This window comes from Cyprinodon tularosa, unplaced genomic scaffold, assembly GCF_016077235.1.
Source record: "Cyprinodon tularosa strain WSP-4 unplaced genomic scaffold, ASM1607723v1 ctg350, whole genome shotgun sequence".
Taxonomy (NCBI): domain Eukaryota; kingdom Metazoa; phylum Chordata; class Actinopteri; order Cyprinodontiformes; family Cyprinodontidae; genus Cyprinodon; species Cyprinodon tularosa.
Genome location: NW_024039064.1, coordinates 630735 through 649578, shown reverse-complemented (window position 1 = coordinate 649578; position 18844 = coordinate 630735). Strand labels below are relative to the sequence as shown.

Here is an 18844-nt window from a genome sequence, read left to right as displayed (position 1 = left end):
AATAATATTTAAAAATCAGTTAACTTTTTAATTTTTTTCAGTGGCCCTAATCATCTTCCGTAACATGAAAACTCATTAAATATATATATTTTTTGTAGTAATACATTTAAAAAGAAGTCCGCTTCCTGTCGCCCCACCCAGGTGATGTCGTCACTGCCTGAGCAGCCAATGAGGCGCAGGCAGTGAGTGAGTGGGCGTTCAGCAGCGGACAGTAGAGCAGCGGCGGCGCAGCGCCACAACAAGAGCGGCTGTCGGGCTTTGTTCAGTGGATGTGAATGAGTTCCGTCCCCTCCTCCAAAAATGTGGTCGGATATCAGGACATTGTTGCTTTTCCATTTATTCCTCCTCAGGCTCCCTTACCTGAAAGGTCAGTATTTCTCCTGGAACGTATTTGTAGTTTCTGCGTGCTTCAGACTGCTTAGTGATGTTCAATCAGACGCTGGTGTGGAGCTTAATTGGGTCCGCGAGACTGAGCGCGCGCGTGCCTCTTATAGCTTAAGGGGAGAAGATCAAAATATGCTTTTTATCTCTATTATTAATAAGCGTGTACTAGAGTTTTCTCCACTGTGACTGTGGGCTGGCTTGTTGTGTTGCTTCTCTGTGTTTAGCTGCTTACAGACATGTGTTTCCTGACTGGGAGCATCTTTAATAAGCCGCTGCATCAGAGGTAGTAGCACAGACTCAATGAACCTGCTCATTTAGAAGATCAGTGTGAAGGATAGGATAGGGCCTCCTCTGCTGTCTCACTTTAGAACTATCCTATTACTAGATCCCAAGAAAGCAGAACGCTGATGCAGAAAACGGGAACAATGACGCTTGAAGCGCATCTTCTTCGGTTGACCCGAGTGAATGCTGCATATTAATTAGGTATTCATTTGCAAATGTCAGCTGGAGGAGCGGTTATGCATGAACATGTTGCTGCGGTGATCATCCATCTGGTCACTTTTTCTGTTTTTCTTCTAATCTCTTCCAGCCACTGATGAGTGTGAGGATGGACAATTTCAGTGCAACAACAAAAGGTGTATACCGACCATCTGGAGGTGCGACGATGATGACGACTGCTCAGACAACAGCGATGAAGAAAACTGTCGTAAGTGTTACAATGAGGATTATCTCCCTCCCTTGTTTGCTTTATGCTTATATAAGCGCCTTGCACAAGTGCTCACTTTTATCACCGTGCAACTTCAAGCTTCTCTACAAGTGGGGCGTTTTTGTTTGTTTTGTTTTTACCACAATAAATCTGAAGGTTGTGGATGGCGTTTTTTCAGCTGCAGATTGACAGCATTGCTCCCTGCAGCTTTGCATAGGTTTAAACTCCTCCCTTTCATCATTTGCATGGTAAACTGGAAAAGCATTCTGAGAGGATGCTGCCCAAAGCTTGAAATATTATTCTACCTATCTCCCCCCACCTAAAACTTCTGCAAAACCTGTTTGCTGACTTGTTTGATGTGTTCCTTTGTGTTCACGATCCAGTTTATTCATTAATGACTAGGGATGGGGATCGAAACCCGGTTCCATCAAGGACCCGGTTCCACTTTTTTCAAAACCCGAAAATCAATAACGTTTGGGCTTATCGATACCACTATCGAGTCTGGTCGTTTTTTTTCTTTTTCTCCCGGAGGTCCTGTAACATAATTGTGTGTCCCTCGAGTCGCGTCACAGCATTTAAATCTAATCAATCCAAACACTGCAGCATGTCCACCAATGTTTTGGAATGAAATTGTAAGCAAACAGATATTAAAAGTAAAACAAGTGAAGTCTGGCACTTAACTTTGCTCGCGACTCGAGAATGGCTGAACGGAAAAGACTCCTCCTCCTCCGCCGCACCACAGTCGGGCCCGTCTTAATCATCCACTCAGAGTATCACTGGTAAGCGCGCACACAGACTTTGTAGCTTGTCCGGTCAGTTAAAAATACTAATTGTGAAATCCGTCTTGTAATCGGAAGCATACAAGCTAGTTAGCTTGAAAAGTAAATAAAGTTTCAGACGTGCTGCGTGATGATGTGTTCAGATTGGCTCAGTAAAACGACAATTAGGTTATCATGATGCGTTCAAGTGTAACGTAAAGAAAACGGGAAATTTAGTTATTGGCGAGAAACATGAGTAATACAGTTGTATATTGCTCTAACTATTTTAGAATATATAATTAAACTACAGATGCCAACATTTATTAAAAAATACATTTAATTTAAAATGCAATTATTTATTTGTTAAATATTTTCCTAATCACTAAAACATGATGAAAAGTGACAGTAGACAATACATCAACCAACAATTGTGAAAATATATTCTAGTTAGTTTTATGTCATTTCGAAGTGGCCTATTACATTAGCCATGTTTATTGAAGGCTAGAAACCTTTTTGTTATGCTCACTTGTTAAGCAATAAAAGCAATACCAGTTCTGTTAAAAAAAATTTGTTGCATCGTCTTTCCACCAAATAACAGAAAAGTATCGATAGTGGTATCGATAAAGACTCGGATCGATAAGGAGTATCGATAAAGGTATCGATATCAATAAATATTAACGATCCCCATCCCTATTAATGACCTTAAGAAAACAGCTGGAATTATACAGAGATGTATTTCTAATCGGACGGATTTTATATCCCTGTTACATGACATCTAAAGCCTGTTTGTTTGTTTTTAGAGGTACATAGTAAAGCAGTGTTTTTTCTCATTTTTTTTATATAAATGAGACAAAGTTGTCTAGCAAGAACACTTCCCCAGTTGGTGTTTTTCTTTTTTTTCTTGGTGGCATTTTTAAGGTTGGTTGCCTTTTAGTAGTTTTAATGAATCAAGCTCTTCTCACATTTTTACCTTTGAATCAAATGCATGTGAAAACCAGTGATAATAGGATTGGTGTGAGACTCCACAGCTCAGACTAAGTGTTAACAGGCTGATTTCTTTCCTTCAGATCAGAGCAGTTAAGTTGATTGAATAGAAACTCTCTCCGTCATCATCATCTTTAAACAAAAATAAAGCGGTTCAGCTGAGAAACGGATTACTGTCCACTTGCCCGGTATCCTAGATGTCTTGTGTTGTGCGTAAAAAGGAGAACTGCAGCGTTTCTGTTTTGACTGTGTGCCAGTGGCCTACATTTTGAAGAAGGTTTGCATGGAAACCCGTGCCAACGAGCTGCATGTTTGCAGCATAGCTACCTTCTTTTGTGTCTGGGTTAATTGTGGCCTAGGAGGATTTTTTTTTCCTTAAACACCCCCTCTGTGAACATACTCATGTGCACTACATTGTCTTTCTCTCTGTTTATTTCTGCCTCTGTCTAAAATCACTCCCCCACACTCAGTTCTGCTGTGCTGGATGAAACCACACAGTGGCTTCTTGCAAAGTCTGGAGGTGTTGCCATAGGATTCCTGGTTGCTTTTGACCACCTTTTGCTTTTAATGCATTGATCTGCTTCTCACCCACTATCACAAAGCAAAGACTGATGTTTAAACACTATTTATTCTGCCATTTTATTCATGCATTAGGTGGAGGATAGTTCGAAGTTTCACTTTCCTGCCTCCTTGCAGCTTTTGACACATTCCGTGTTTGAGTAAAGAGATTCCTCTGAAAGCCTTTTAAGCTGAAGTCAGTGTTTGATAATTGTGCCCGTCTAGCCCTGCTCGGTGCTGCATTAGACTCTGGCCTTCACTCTGTCCGTTTCCTCTCCGTGTGTGGGCTGCTGTATTCGTGTGGGAAGAGTTTCCTTTTCTTTCTTTCCTCTGAATTAATGTCCTTGAAGATTTAAGTCCTCAATAGAATAAGGATCTGACTTTTACTCTCGCCTGTTGTTCAGCTCTTCCAGGTTTTGATTTATACTGCAGTCGATGTGATGTTCTTTCATAAGTGGCTATAAGGCTTCAGAAACTGAAGGACCAGCAGAAAAAAAAGCTCACATTTAACTTAGTGTCTATTTTGATTAGAAATAAATAAAAAATATCCAGAAAACTGCAAAAATAGCCTTGCAATTGTTAATCAAGCTCAAATTATTATTATTTTCTAAATTGAAATACTGCTGCCAGTGCAATAAGACAACTGTGCTCAATTAGACTTCTTGTTGAGGCCCTTGTCACACCTTGTTGATTTAGCCAATATATGCCCGACTTCCCAGAATCTCCTAAAACTCTGGCATACGCTGACATTTCTATGTATTTCTTAAATTTTGGATGTATACATAGAGTATTCATAACGAGAACGTATGTCCTTACTTATGCATTACGCACGGCAGTGTAATGCCCATGAAATGATGTTTGTGCATCATTTCATGGGCGTTAAGAAGCATCAGTTAAAGCTGCTCCTCTCAGGCACCCAGAGGCGCCCGGGTCTGCATAAAAAGATGTCTTTGATGGTGCTATTAATCTGGCTGCTGTTTACCCCCCTCCCAAAAAAAAACAATAAATAAAAAGAAAGAAGGTTTGCAGTCGCAGCAGATTCAGTGTCCGGTCTGCAAGGAAGTTTGTTGGTGGTGAGCGTGAATGCAGGGAGGATCCATCACACTCACCTTCTCCCTCACCCTATGACGCGGATGAAATCTGAGGATAACTGACGGTTTCCTCCTGTGAACCTTCTTTTATACCAAAACGTTGCCAATATGCCATTAAACAGTAGCTGTAAGTTAGAAACACATTCAACGGTCATCTGGAATACGTCAAATATGTTGATATGCGTTGGAGATAAGTTCTTGATAAGTTACGCTTAAGTTATGCACAAGTTACTCATAGCGTTTGGATAAGCTAGACACCACGACTTATGAGTAACTTACACTTAATGTCAACGACTTGATAACATAGCTGTAACTTATGCCCCATGTATGGCCTACCCTGGCATACGTCAGGAAATTTTGAGCATGCTAAAAATTTCTTGACATGTTCCAGCATGTTCCTGTAATGATCTTGGTTCTGTTGGTTTTCTCTAAGTTTACAGTTTTATGTTTATCCATGTTTTCTTTTCTAGCTTTATTGATGTGTTCTGGATTTATTTTAGTTTCTTAGGTTTTTCATCGCTTGTCTTCTGTTGCCCCCTTGTGTTTTCTTTTCCCTTGGCTTCCTCTTCAGCCCAACTCACACCTGCTTCTTATCAGCTCGTTAGTCCTGCTCTTTGTTCAGTCAGCCATAAATATACTCCCTGTTCAGTCCCTCAGTGCTGGTTCCTCGTCTTACTTTTTCTCACCCTGGCTCCTTGATGGTTTTCCTCTGATGTCTCCATGGTTCTGGTTTGTGTTGGATTTTTATGTCGGATTTTTGGATACCTGTTTTTGTTTAACATTTTTAAGTTGGATTTTTTTGGATTCCTGTTTTTGCTGCCTGATCTTTCATTAAATCTTTTAAGAACTCACCCCTGCCTGTCAGCCTCTGCATTTGGGTCCTCACAAAAACCTTAAAACCAAATCTTGACAGTTCCAGCGTATTTCAATTCAATTCAATTTTCAATTCAGTTTATTTATATAGCGCCAAATTCACAACACATGTCATCTCAAGGCACTTTACAGTTCAACCAGATCATACAGTCAAATTGATACAAAGTTTTCTATCTAAGGAAAACCAGTTGATTGCATTGACTCATTGACTCAAATACAATCCCCCACACTAAGCATGCTTGTAGCGACAGTGGAGAGGAAAAACTCCCTTTTAACAGGAAGAAACCTCCAGCAGAACCAGGCTCAGTGTGAGCGGCCATCTGCTGAGGCCGACTGGGGTTCAAGGAGACAGAAGCAGAGATACAAAAAGCAGCTGTAAAAGGCGGCCCCGTCCAGGAAACACACAGCCAGGCAGACGAGTTCCAAGGCAGCTCCCATGCCAGAGGACGAAGAGAGCACATCCACTCAGTCACGGTCAGAGAAACAGGACCACACTGGAAAACAGGCCGATCTCCAACATCTATTAACAAGGGTGTTGATAGAAGCAGCACAGCTGATGTTTTTTTTCCAGGATGACGTCACAGCCAAACAGGAACAGACGAGGCAAAGCTACTCTGAGGAAAAGCAGAGAGAGCAGAAGGTTAGAGATTGAACTAACAGATTCTGCAGAATAGGAGAACAGAGAGAGAATGAAGCAGAATGATGAAATGGGGGTCCCTATGTCCTCCAAAAGTCTAAGCCTATAGCAGCATAACTATAGAGATAGCTCAGGATAACCTGAGCCACCCTAACTATAAGCTTTATCAAAAATGAAAGTTTTAAGCCTAGCCTTAAAAGTAGACAGGGTGTCTGCCTCACGGACTAAAACTGGTAGTTGGTTCCACAGGAGAGGAGCCTGATAACTAAAAGATCTGCCTCCCATTCTACTTTTAGAAATTCTAGGAACCACTAGTAAACCTGCAGATTGAGAGCGAAGTGCTCTGTTAGGAACATAAGGAACAATCAGATCTCTGATATAAGATGGAGCTTGGCCATTTAAGGCTTTATATGTGAGAAGAATGATTTTAAATTCTATTCTTGATTTAACAGGAAGCCAATGAAGAGAAGCCAGGATAGGAGAGATATGATCTCTCTTTTTTATTTTCATTAGAACTCTGGCTGCAGCATTTTGGATCAGCTGAAGGCTTTTAACTACAGTTTGTGGACTTCCTGATAGTAAAGAATTACAATAGTCCAGCCTTGAAGTAACAAATGCATGGACTAGTTTCTCAGCATCACCCCTGGACAGGATATTTCTAATTTTTGCAATGTTCCTCAGATGAAAGAAGGAAATTCTAGAAACCTCTTTGATATGGGATTTAAATGACAGGTCCTGATCAAAAATAACACCAAGATTTTTTACTTTATTATCTGAAATCAGTTTAATCCCATCCAAATGAAGTGACTGGCTAATCAGTTTCTTTTTCAGAGACTCTGGTCCAAAGACTATAACTTCTGTTTTGTCTGCATTCAGAAGCAGAAAGTTAAGAGTCATCCAGGTTTTTATGTCTTCAAGACATGCCTGTAATCTATGTAATGGGTTAGCTTCATCTGGATTTATAGACAGATATAGCTGGGTATCATCAGCATAACAGTGGAAATTAATCCCATGCTGTCTAATAATTCTACCAATTGGGAGCATGTATAAAGTAAAGAGAATTGGTCCTAGCACTGATCCCTGTGGTACTCCACAGGTAACCTTTGAGCGTGTTGAAGATCTATCATTAACATGAACAAACTGAATTCGATCAGATAGATAAGATTTAAACCAGTCTAGTGCTGTTCCTTTAATTCCAACAAAATATTCAAGTCTTTCTAAAAGAATATTATGGTCAACTGTATCAAATGCAGCACTAAGATCCAACAGGACGAGCACAGATACAAGTCCATTATCTGAGGCCATGAGAATATCATTAGTGACTTTCACCAGAGCTGTTTCAGTGCTATGATGAGCTCTAAAGCCAGACTGAAACTCTTCAAAAAGTTCATTATGGTGGAAGTGATCGCAAACTTGTTTGGCAACTACTTTCTCAAGAATTTTGGATAAGAAAGGAAGATTGGATATAGGTCTATAATTGACCAAGTCATCTGGGTCAAGAGACGGTTTCTTAAGCAGAGGTTTAATTACAGCAATCTTAAAAGCTTTAGGTACATATCCCTGTAACAGAGATAGATTAATCACATCTAAAATGGAGGAGGAGATCAAAGGGAATACCTCCTTAAATAACCTGGTTGGAACTGGATCTAACATACAAGTTGAAGGCTTAGATGAAGACAATAATTTTGCTAATTCAGAGAGTTCAACTGGATCAAAGCAGTCTAAACCCGGTTCAGATTCCATGACTACCTCAGGTACAATCGCGGATAGAGGAGTGCTTATGATCTTATTTTTAATAAGATCAATCTTATTTATAAAGAATCCCATAAAATCATTGCTGCTAAGAGCAGGTGGAATGGACGGTTCAACAGAGCTATGGCTCTGGGTGAGTTTGGCAACTGTATTAAAAAGAAATCTAGGATTATTCTTATTCTCCTCTATTAATGAGGAGAAGTATGCTGCTCTTGCTTTACAAAGGGTCCTCTTATACAGCAGTAAACCATTTTTCCAGACTAGGAAGGACTCTCGCAGGCCTGTGGAGCGATATTTTCTCTCCAGTTTCCTAGCATTTTGCTTCAAAGTACGCAGCTCTGCATTAAACCAAGGAGCAAGCTTTCTATTTTTAACGGTTTTCATTTTCAAAGGAGCTGCGTTGTCTAAGGCAATACGCAGAGAACTAGCAACCCCATCAACAAAATCATCAACCTGTGAAGGGGAATAAGCTAAGCTTTTGCACTCTGCAGCACTGCTCAGTGACACAGAGCAGAGAGAAAGTGAAGCAGATTCTTTAAAATTTATAACTGCACTATCTGATAAAGATCTACTAAAATTGAACCTTCTTTTGGGGGAGGAGAACTCTGTTAAAGTAATCCTGAAGGTTATTAGAAAGTGGTCAGAGAGGACAGGGTTGTGAGGAAATACTGTTATTTCTTCACATTCTATGCCGTATGTCAGCACAAGATCCAAAGTATGAAGATGAGAATGCGTGGGACTATTCACATTTTGAACAAAGCCAATAGTGTCTAAGATAGCATTAAAGGCTGCTCTTAAGCTATCGCCTTCAATGTCAGCATGGATGTTAAAATCTCCCACTATGATGACCCTGTCAGTATTTAATACCAAATCAGAAAGGAACTCTGAAAACTCATCTAAAAATTCAGAGTAAGGACCTGGTGGACGATACAAAGTTACAAAAAGAAGAGGTTTTCTTGCCTTGAAATTTGGATCAGGGAAATTAAGGGTTAAATGTTCAAAAGAGTTGTAGGTATTAATTGTTTTGGGAGTAATCAGTAAGTCAGACTGGAAGATTGTTGCTACTCCTCCTCCTCGCCCAGAACTTCTGGGGATGTGAAAATTTAAATAGCTTGAAGGAGTTGCCTCATTTATGCTCACATAATCCTCTTGCTGCAGCCAGGTTTCTGTAAGGCAAAACAAGTCAATGTGATTATCACAAATCAAGTCATTAACTAGTAGACTTTTAGAGGAAAGCGATCTTATGTTAAACAGACCGCATTTAATTGTTTTAACTTTTTCCCCAATTGGAGTTATTTTGATTTTAATTAGATTATCATGATTTACTCCTTTGGGAATCTTTGCTAATTTATTAGATTTTGGTCGTGGGCAAGACACTGTCTGGATGGAGTAAAGAGTGGGTAACAGTAGAGAAGCTGCAGAGATGTGTGTTAAACTACAACTCTGCTTCCTGGTCTGCACCCTGGGTGGTCAGTGTACTTCAGCGTGCTCATAACTGATACAAAACATACCCATAACATATATCAGCGATTTTGCCAGATTTTTCGTGCATCAGGCATACGCTGATCTAAATCTTCAAGGTGTGACAGGAGCCTTAGATAATATATGTTATATTTTCAAGAAGTTGCAAAAAGCACAAAGATTCTTCTATGTAAGGTAACATGCCAACTGGTACCTCTGCAGGAATGGTACCATTGTAAGCTCTGTTACCCCTTTGGTAAGATAGATACGGTAGTTGGCATGATGTCTCCACTAGGACTGCAGCTGTCGACTATTTTCGTAACTGATTAATTTACTGATAATTGCTTTGAATAAATCGATAAAACTTCTAGTAAATGAACATTTCTTAAGAAGAAATAAGAAGGCATGTTTGAAGTTTAGGAGGGAAAAAAAACTTTTTTTTACCCCGTACCTGAACTGTAATTGGTAAAATAAATGGCATAAATTTGCATACATGCACCTAAGTAATAAAATAATACTAATAATAATAAAATATATTAGGGCTGCAACAAATATTTGGATTAATTGATTATTGAAATAATCGTCAACTTATTTAGTAATCGCTTAATCTTTAACTGGAGAATAAAAAATGTAAAAAACTTAGAGCAGTATTTATGTCTAATTTCTAAGAAATATATATTTGGCATTCAAGATCAAAAAAATATTTTCGTCTGTCAATATGCTCCAGAACTCTACAAGTGGAAATGTTTTAGTTTCGCCTGGTTTAATTTCGGCTATCAGATCGTTAATCGAAAAAATAATCGACAGATTAATCGATTTGCAAAATAATCGTTAATTGCAGTCCTAATATGTATATAGTAAAAGTTGGGGTTAGCGTTTTTTATTTTCTAATATGCTGCACCCTTATTGTCTTACTTCTGCTAATCAGGCTCCTTCCTTTTTCTTTCAGTTCTTCCTCCATTTATTGGGTGGATAAAAATCACCACCGGTCAGTTCGGCTTGGTGGACCATTTGGGGAATCCTCCCTAAACCGATCACCTCAAAACTGCTTTGAAATAAGGGTTCACTTTCACAGCATTTTCTTCCATATATGTGCAAATAAGGAAGTAAATGTGTTTCTGAGACCGTTCGCTCATTAAAATTCAGACTATCTGCCTGATTTCTGTATAAATTTTTAAAATTCCATTGCAACTGGTGTTTTTGTTGAAATGTGCAAAGCCCTTGGAAGGGAGCCCAGATATCAGTCACAAACATGAAAAGAAAATCAGCGTAGTGGGGAAAAACTTAAACGCAGCGGCCCGTTACATTGAAATACACCGGTGAGAATCCGTCAAACTAGGGCTGCAACTAAACATTATTTTTCAAATCAAGTAATCTGTCAATTTATTTATTTTTGATAAATGAATGACAGGATAACAAATGTTCCTTAAAGCTTCAGTCTGTAACATTGAGAAGAGAGCAGACCTCGCCTGAAAATTTGAAGAAAAACGGGTTTCACGCCACTCCCCCACCCTCTCTGCTTCACTCATGCCCCACCTCCAAGCTCCACCCCTCTCACAGCATCTGCGCGGCTACCGCATGCGACCAGAAGCGTCCAAGCAGCGTATGCGGCATGGAGTGTGAACCGGTAAGAGCGATAACACTCACCTCCAAGCAGCTAGATATAAGATGCAGGTTATACCGAAGTTTGCCGTGTAAGCAGTTGTCGGCAGGGGCAGTAAGGGCAGTTTCTCTTTCGCTGGTGGCTGTCGCTCCGCCATGACTTCCACGCGCGTCCTCCTGGCTGCGGCACCCGGGCGGCAGCGGCATGTTAAGCGGTGAGAGGGGGGGGCGGGATTCAGCGTGTGTGAGGTGTGATTGACACTCCATCAGACGCTCCTCTGGCTGTGATTGGTTGTTTTGACTCGTCCCGAAATATTCTTTCCTGATTGAAATACAAGCAGTAGGCGGGACCAACTGAAGCAGTTTTTTCACAGGTGACATATCACATGTACTGCTGTCTGGGCATAGGGACAGTTTTAGCCAATATGACAAAAAAGTGATTTTTAAAAACTTACAGACTTCAGCTTTAAAGAAGATTTTATACAGAATTGAAACCAAGTGAAGCTAAAATGGAGCCACTTAATTTCTAGATCGAGCAAATTGATGTAGAAAAAGGTGTTTAATCTTGAATACAAAATGTTAATTTGTTTTTTACTGTTTTGGTATAATTGCTGCTCTAAGTGGGTAGCTTTTAGAGCTAATGGCGTGTTTTATAGTCTCTATACTTCAGTTAATGTGAAATGTATTATTTTGTAGTATATTACTGATTAACAATTTCAATGCTAATATAATAACCCATATGTAGGTAGATAGTATAAACATACGTTTGGGTTTTCTCTGGCGACTCGAGTCCATTAACCTGGGCTGCTTTAAATTTCCTTAGATGTCCTTGTAAGCTGCTATATTTCCTGTTTTTCTATGTGATGATCGTGAACCTGAGTCGACAAACATCAATCACCCTCAGGAAGGTCAACCTCCTTTCCAGGTCTCTGAATGTAAACCTGTTTCACACTCCAGCATATTATGTGAATAAACAGAAGCCTGAACATGGACTGACAGTCAACAGTGGGCTGGGTTATGGGAGTGCACAGAATGGGGGATGGGGCTCAAGCTGCAGGTTTGATTATGTGATCTCCAGGGAAAAAAAAGTCTGGGAACCTTTGATGCAGGATGTAGAACAAACAGTTTGATTAATGGGGATTTACTAGAGTACTAAAATATTCAGTACCTTCATCTCTAGCTTATCTTTATGCCTTTGAACCCATTTATTAGCATAGAATAGAATAGAAAATCTCTTTATTGTCCCACAATGGGGAAATTCTGGTGTTTACAGCAGCAAAATGATCATAGAAAAATTTGTCACACAATTACGGACCTTAGGAAAATGTATAAAATTAAAACAATATTGAAGAGTTGAAAGATATACATTGAAAATACTGTACTATTAATTGTTTTACCAATATAAAAACTGTGCACCTGGAGAATAAATAACCAATATACATTTTTGGACATTTTTTACAGTAATGGATATTTGAAAAAAGCAGCAACATTAGAGATGTGCAGAATGACAGAATTATGTTATTTAACTGACTAAGGTACAAACTGGGCAAAATCAGCATGAATGTAACAACTTATTGAGGTAATTGGAACATTGGTGGTTATAGAGTCTTCCAGCTGCTGGGAGGAAGGATCCGTGATAACGCTCCCTGTTGCATTTAGGGTGCAGCAGTCTGTAACTGAAGGAGCTCTCCACTATTGAAACAGCTTCATGCATGGGGTGGGAAACATTATCCAACAGAGATGTTCATTTAGTTAGGATCCTTTTGTTTCCCACCTACTGCCCTGAGTCCAGACAGCATCCAATCACAGAGCTGGCCTTCTTGATCAGCTTATCCGGCCGCTTTCTCTCAGCTTCAGATAAGCCACTGCTCCAACAGACAGCTCCATAGAAGAAGGCTGATGCCACAACAGAGTCACAGAAGGCCTTTAGGAGCGCCTCCTGCACTATAAAAGACCTCAGTCTCCTTAGCAGGAAGAGTCTGCTCTGATCTTTCTTGTAGAGAGCCTCATTGTTGAGGGGTGCAATTGTTTTATTTTAATAAATTTTCATAATAAAATTGTGACGGTGATAGTAAATGTTAATCAATTAAATGTTCTCAAATAAAAAACAACATAGAAATATTTATTAGATAATAAAACAGAATGGATGCAATGCAAGCTCTTCACATGCTCTAAAGGCATTGCGGCTAAATGCACAAACTATTTTCTGTGTCCGATGCAAGAAAAGGATTCTAATATCAGCCTGAAGAATGTACCGGCCAGTATTTAATTTCAGCAACGATGACAATGACGAAAATATGTCGTTGATGCACCTTTTTTTTATGATGATAACGAAAACTGACGAGCTAAACATGGATCTTTGATGATGAAAACATTAAGAGTCATGGATGTAAGTTTTCGTTGTCAGACTTTTAAAATGCATCATTGTCCTGTAATCTGATAAGCAGCCATGCTTCTGTGTCCTGTTTGGTCACCTGACGTTCAGCGGTGCACATTCTGCATGATCACAGATGGACCATGGCAGCAGTGCTAGGGGTAAAAATAACTAGATTAAAAAGTATTTAAGTTTTAGTCAACTGAAATCGACTGTTACATATTTATAAAACTATCACATATCGTAATGATTGAAATGTGACTAAAACTAATAATAGTTTTCGTCCTGAAGACGAAAACTAAGAGTAAATCTAAGATGGCTGCAAAAACAACACTGGTGCCGGCCGAGATATCAGTTTATTGGGTGTATTTATCTTTTCTTGGTCACTACAAGCTACCATTATAATGTTTATCTCTTTTCTTTCTGCCATCCTTCTTGTCTCTCTTTGTAATATTAGTTTTTTGCTGACATAAACTGATTATTTGTGGAAATTGAGATTAGGTTTCCTAAACACAGAGAGGATGTTCTCACTGTTTGGTCCTCTTTTATCCAGAGTCTATTATTTTCCAGCACTACATTAAAATAAAGGATGAAATGACTGAATCTGCTCAGCAGACTGTGGATATTAAACATGCTGACAGGACCAAATCTTTACCTCAGCTGGTTATTTTTCGCTCCATTGTCGCCTAATGTCTGACCTGACTGGAGCCGGTAGCTGAACAAATGTAAAGTTTCCACAGCGCTGATTATTTCCTGTTCTTTCTGCATGCAGCAGTGGCTCTATAATTCTTTTTTTTCATACTTTACCCCATTTCTGCTGAACCCATCCCCCAACAGTATTACCTCCAGTGTGCTATCTCATCTCTTTGCCCGCCCCACCATCCCCCCATCATTTGATCTGTGGTCCCCGCTGACCACTGCCTCCTTTACGCTCACATACAGTCGTACACGTATGAGAAAGCATGGCCACTCATTATCCTCCTTCCTGATTAGCTTTCCTTTTTCATTAGGAGGAAACTGCCTTATAAAACCATTTCACAACCAACAAGAATGTGTTTAACAGTTCTTAGATTTTATCTATTAGGGGCATTTAAAGTAATGCAGAGCTGTGAAGGGGTGGAATATATAGTTTAAAAAAAATAAAAGCAACAAAATCCTGCTGATATATCATGCGTTTACATGCTGTAGAGCCAATTGTGGGTTCGATTTTTGACAAAATGCAAACTAATGGATCATATTTGAAAGGCTTATTAAGTACTTCAAGTGTTTTAGCCGCCATAATGAGGTACATTTGCCAATAAAAGAGATATTTAAACTGGAAAGCACATATTGATTGTGTTAAAAGAAAGGTCAGCAGAAGTGTTGACATTTTATATAAAGTCAGAGACTTATTTGATTGTATCTTGTTGAGTATCTTTAGGCGTCAACGATTCTCCCATATTTCAGTTATTGTACTGAGGTTTGGGGTTTCAGTACCACTAAGCCGTTGTTCCTGCTGCAAAAAAGAGCCATTAGACTCAACAGTAAGAAAAGTCACAGAGAGAACATCAATCATTTATAGATTGAAAAGAAACTACTTAAACTTAATGACCTCGTTGACTGGAAAGTGACTTGAGAAATCAGATAATTATGTGGAAAGCTAAACCAAAAAATTGCTTGAAGATGTTTAATATATTTTTGTTGCAAAGATGAGAAAATCAAATTTACAGAACATGTATGTACCGACATCGTTGAAACAGAATTATCAGTTTGTGGCGTTAAAATGTGGAATTCTTTGAGTGTGGATTTGAAATACTTTACAAGTGTTTATAAATAAATAAAAAATATACAGGGACAAAATTTGGGGAGAGTATGAACAAATTCAAAAATCCTGAACGTGAATACTGAACTGCAACATCGATGATGCTGATTTTCTTTTGTGACCTGGTGAGGAGTTGGGGCAGACTGATGTGAAATCTCTTTTTTCCCCATACATTTCATGTATGGGAAAAAATAAGAATATTATGCAAATACACAAACAAATACATATAACTTAGCACTGTTTTAAAATAACAGCTTTTGTTTAACAAGTCAAATTGGGGCTGCTTCAGGTACAGTGGGTACTAGTTGGAAATGGACGGTTTCCTGCATGATTCCTGTGTGATTCCTGTGTGAATCACGATGTATTTCCTGAGGCCAGTTTTTTTATTTCAAAAAGAACTGCAATGTACCCGGACAACCACCAGGTGGCGCTTGGGACCTCTGCTGTGCTGAGGGTGACGTTTGTGGGCCTGCAGTCAACTGAAAAGCAGGTTTATTGGGGATCTTGGTGTGATACTGTGCTATTTTATTTTGTTTTTGATTAAAATAAAGTTAATGAATTAATTTAACATAGTGACTGCATAATCTTATTTTATGAAAATGGTTGCGTAGTTATAGATACACCTCCAATCTTATCTGAGATCTGTTTATTTCTATTTATTTGCATCTCTATTTTTTAATGAAAAATAAAATGAATTAAGTTGGAACCGGATATACGGACTGAGGCGCAACCAGAGAAAGGCGACAGAGACAGTGCTGCGGCTGGTGATTTTGAAATTAAAATCATATCCAAAGTTGATTCCTCATTAAGATAAGCCAAAGTTATTCAACAGGGTATGTAAGAAAATATATTTTCTTTAGTTTTGTAAAACATAAGTGCCGTAGCGTCACTGCATTATTTATCAAGTAACTTTCCAGTAGTGACGTTATTTTTTTTATCAAGTAGCAACATAGCGTCCACAAACGCTACAACATCCAGGGCAAAACTAAGTAATGAAACCAGGTTTTCTATTTTTGAAACAACAATTGGAGTTATTCGTTGGACATTCACGCATGGGCCTCCCATGTATAAAAAGAGGAGCTGAGCAGCTCCTTTAGTCAGAGACTTACAGTAGACACCCTGTCTGTAAGAAGGAGCGCTACTGCAGGTCATTCGTTCCTGCTGCCACCAGACTCTATAATAATGCACTATATCAACAATAACTCCTGTAAAAACCACTGTGCAGCTCGGTATAGTTTTGTATTTATTGACTGTGAACAATATGCTGTGCAATATGTTGATTGTGCAATATTTCTCCTCCTGTATATAAGCCATCCGTATTGCACATATCGTTATTTCTTTTTTTTTATTTCCTATTGTTTTGTTTTTCATTGTGTGCGATACATGTACACATGCACCTTAATCCTATTTATCTTGATATACTGTATATACCTGGATATACTGTATATATATTGCTTATTCTTAATGCACCTTTTTCCTCCATTTTTGCACCTTCAATAACTTCTATGCCAATATGTGACGAGTGAATTTCTCCGCTGTGAGATCAATAAAGCTCATCTAATCACATCTAATCCAATCTAAATAAATAAATAAATATATACATGTTCAATACATAAATAAGCATTCAATTAATTACCCCCAATAAATGGTGAAATGATATGTTCTCATAATAAATCATTTATTTAAAAAATGCTGTTATGTTCCTTTTTTGTAAAATTGCTTTTAAAATGCTTAACTATTTTTATTCTTTTATTTTCTTTCAAAAAATCACTAGATTTTAAAAACACTCATAGTTTTTGAAAGGTATTATATATATATATATATATATATATATATATATATATATAGAAACTAAAACGCTCGGATCTTTCTGTCATTTTGTGTGCGTGTGAGGCATCTGCAATGTTTTCGTTAAATATTCAAATATATAAGATGGACTTTAAACTAGCAGACACGTTTGGATTTTTGCCATTTAATCTTTTTATTTAATTTTAAAAACGAAAGAAATGGAAATGGGGTTTTTATGTCATGATCTTGGCGCTGACGGTTTGGTTTTTTCCTCTGCCCTTGCTCCCTGTCTAATTGGTCCTGCGGTTCTAAGTTGTGTGTTTGCCTCCCATCAGCGCCAGGTTATTCATGTGTTTTGGTGAGACGTTTCCTAGCTTTCTTTAGTCTCTCTGCTTCCCTGATTATGACCAGTTTTCTGTCCTGTGGATCAGCGGCGTCTGCTGCTCGCCCTCTAGAAACTCTGGGGGCGTGGCCGCCGCAACTGCTGGTCAAATCTCCCTTCTGGATTCTGCTGAGTTTCTCCGCGAATAAACTGAACTTTGAATCAAGTCAGTGACTTTGCTCCAAGTCGCATTCAGCTCCACATCCAGTCTCTGGCCTGTATTCTCCTATCCATGCAGAGATCAGCCCCGCAGCAGACGAGCAGCCCCGCGCACCTGTTTTGATTAATAAACGCTTTGAACTTTCCCACTGCCTGTCTCGCCTTGAATTCTGGGTCCAATATTCTGAGATCATTACAGAATAACCTGGCAGTGGCGAAATGATGTGGATCAAAGTATTTCCCGGCTAGAATCAGGCATGCAGGAGATCCTTGATTATTAATCAGGCTGCTCCAGCTGCCCCGCCCCTGACAGCTGCCGCGCCGTCGTCTGCTACTGATAGTCCAGCTTCTCTTGAACCGCGTCTGTAGAGCCTTCCTGACTCAGTGCGAAATTAATTTTGAATTACAGCCCTCTGCGTTTCCTTCTGATCGAGCCAAGGTGGCCTATGTAATCTCTCTGTTAGCGGGAAAGGCCAAATTATGGGGAACGGAGTGGTTGAATAATCCTGAACTCTGCAGCTCTTATAATAATTTTTCTTTGGAAGTAATCAGAGTTTTTTGCCCAGTATTCTCCTATCCCTGCAGAGATCTGCCCCGCAGCAGACGAGCAGCCCCGCGCACCTGTTGGTGTTTAATAAACGTTTTGAACTTTCCCACTGCCTGTCTCGCCTCGAATTCTGGGTCCAATATTCTGACATCATTACATTTTTACAGGTTTGCTTAAAAAGATTTATATAGTAGCCTATAATATAATAGTGAAACATAAAGTCAGGCTTTGGAAGAAAAATCCAATCCATCACGGCGGGGCGGTGCTGATCCCCGCAATATTAACCCTTTATTTCGTATTGATGATTAAAAGTATTTATAACTATATTATTTTACAGTACAGTACAGTACAGTAGTTAACATTTATACCGTACTTTTATTTGTTAAACAAATGCTTGGGCCTGTATAAAGTTTTTATTCCCTGATTTCAATGTTGTAAGGAGTATTTCATCGTATGATAACTCAAAAAAAAAAAAAAGGTTTCTACTTCACGTATTGCACCTATCGCGGGTTCTTTTTGGAACGTAACCTCCGCGATAAACGAGGGTTCACTGTATTTAAAATGGGAATACTCCGGATTAGCTCACTGACTTTTGGGTGGGTCACAACCATCCCTGACAACAGTTTAGAAACGCCGCTATTCATCGCGGCAGCAAGCAGCATTCTTGCATAATGTGCCCAAAAAGCCTGGGGGGTTGGGCCTTTCATGCTTGTTGTAAGGCATCATAGCGTCCTTTTCCAGATCAAACTGAAAATTTTACTAGCTAGATGATAATAAAAATAACAAAAATAGTATAACAATACGCCTATTATTATCAGAGTAAGATATTGAGGCTGTAGAATGATAATCCCTATGGTCTAATGCAATTCCTTGGAAAGGTGGATCGCACATCAGCTGATCTAAATAAAAGAAAGATGCCATAAAGTCAAACAGCATAATAGGCTACTATCCGTAATATATATAAATAAGTTAAAGAAGTTATTGTAC

General features: G+C 39.0%; 1 protein-coding gene across 3 annotated transcripts in view; it reads left to right on the top strand.

Annotated features, from left to right (window-relative positions):
* The first annotated feature begins 205 nt into the window (after positions 1–205).
* Positions 206–18844, top strand: part of LOC119789924 (low-density lipoprotein receptor-related protein 8-like) — a 179767-nt gene continuing 161128 nt past the window's right edge. For all 3 annotated transcript variants that reach the window (XM_038295123.1, XM_038295124.1, XM_038295121.1), the window contains exons 1-2: positions 206–367; positions 974–1090. In XM_038295123.1, the coding sequence (XP_038151051.1) occupies positions 301–367; positions 974–1090 (184 nt within the window). In that variant the 5' untranslated portion in view covers positions 206–300. The remainder of the gene's footprint in view (positions 368–973; positions 1091–18844) is intronic.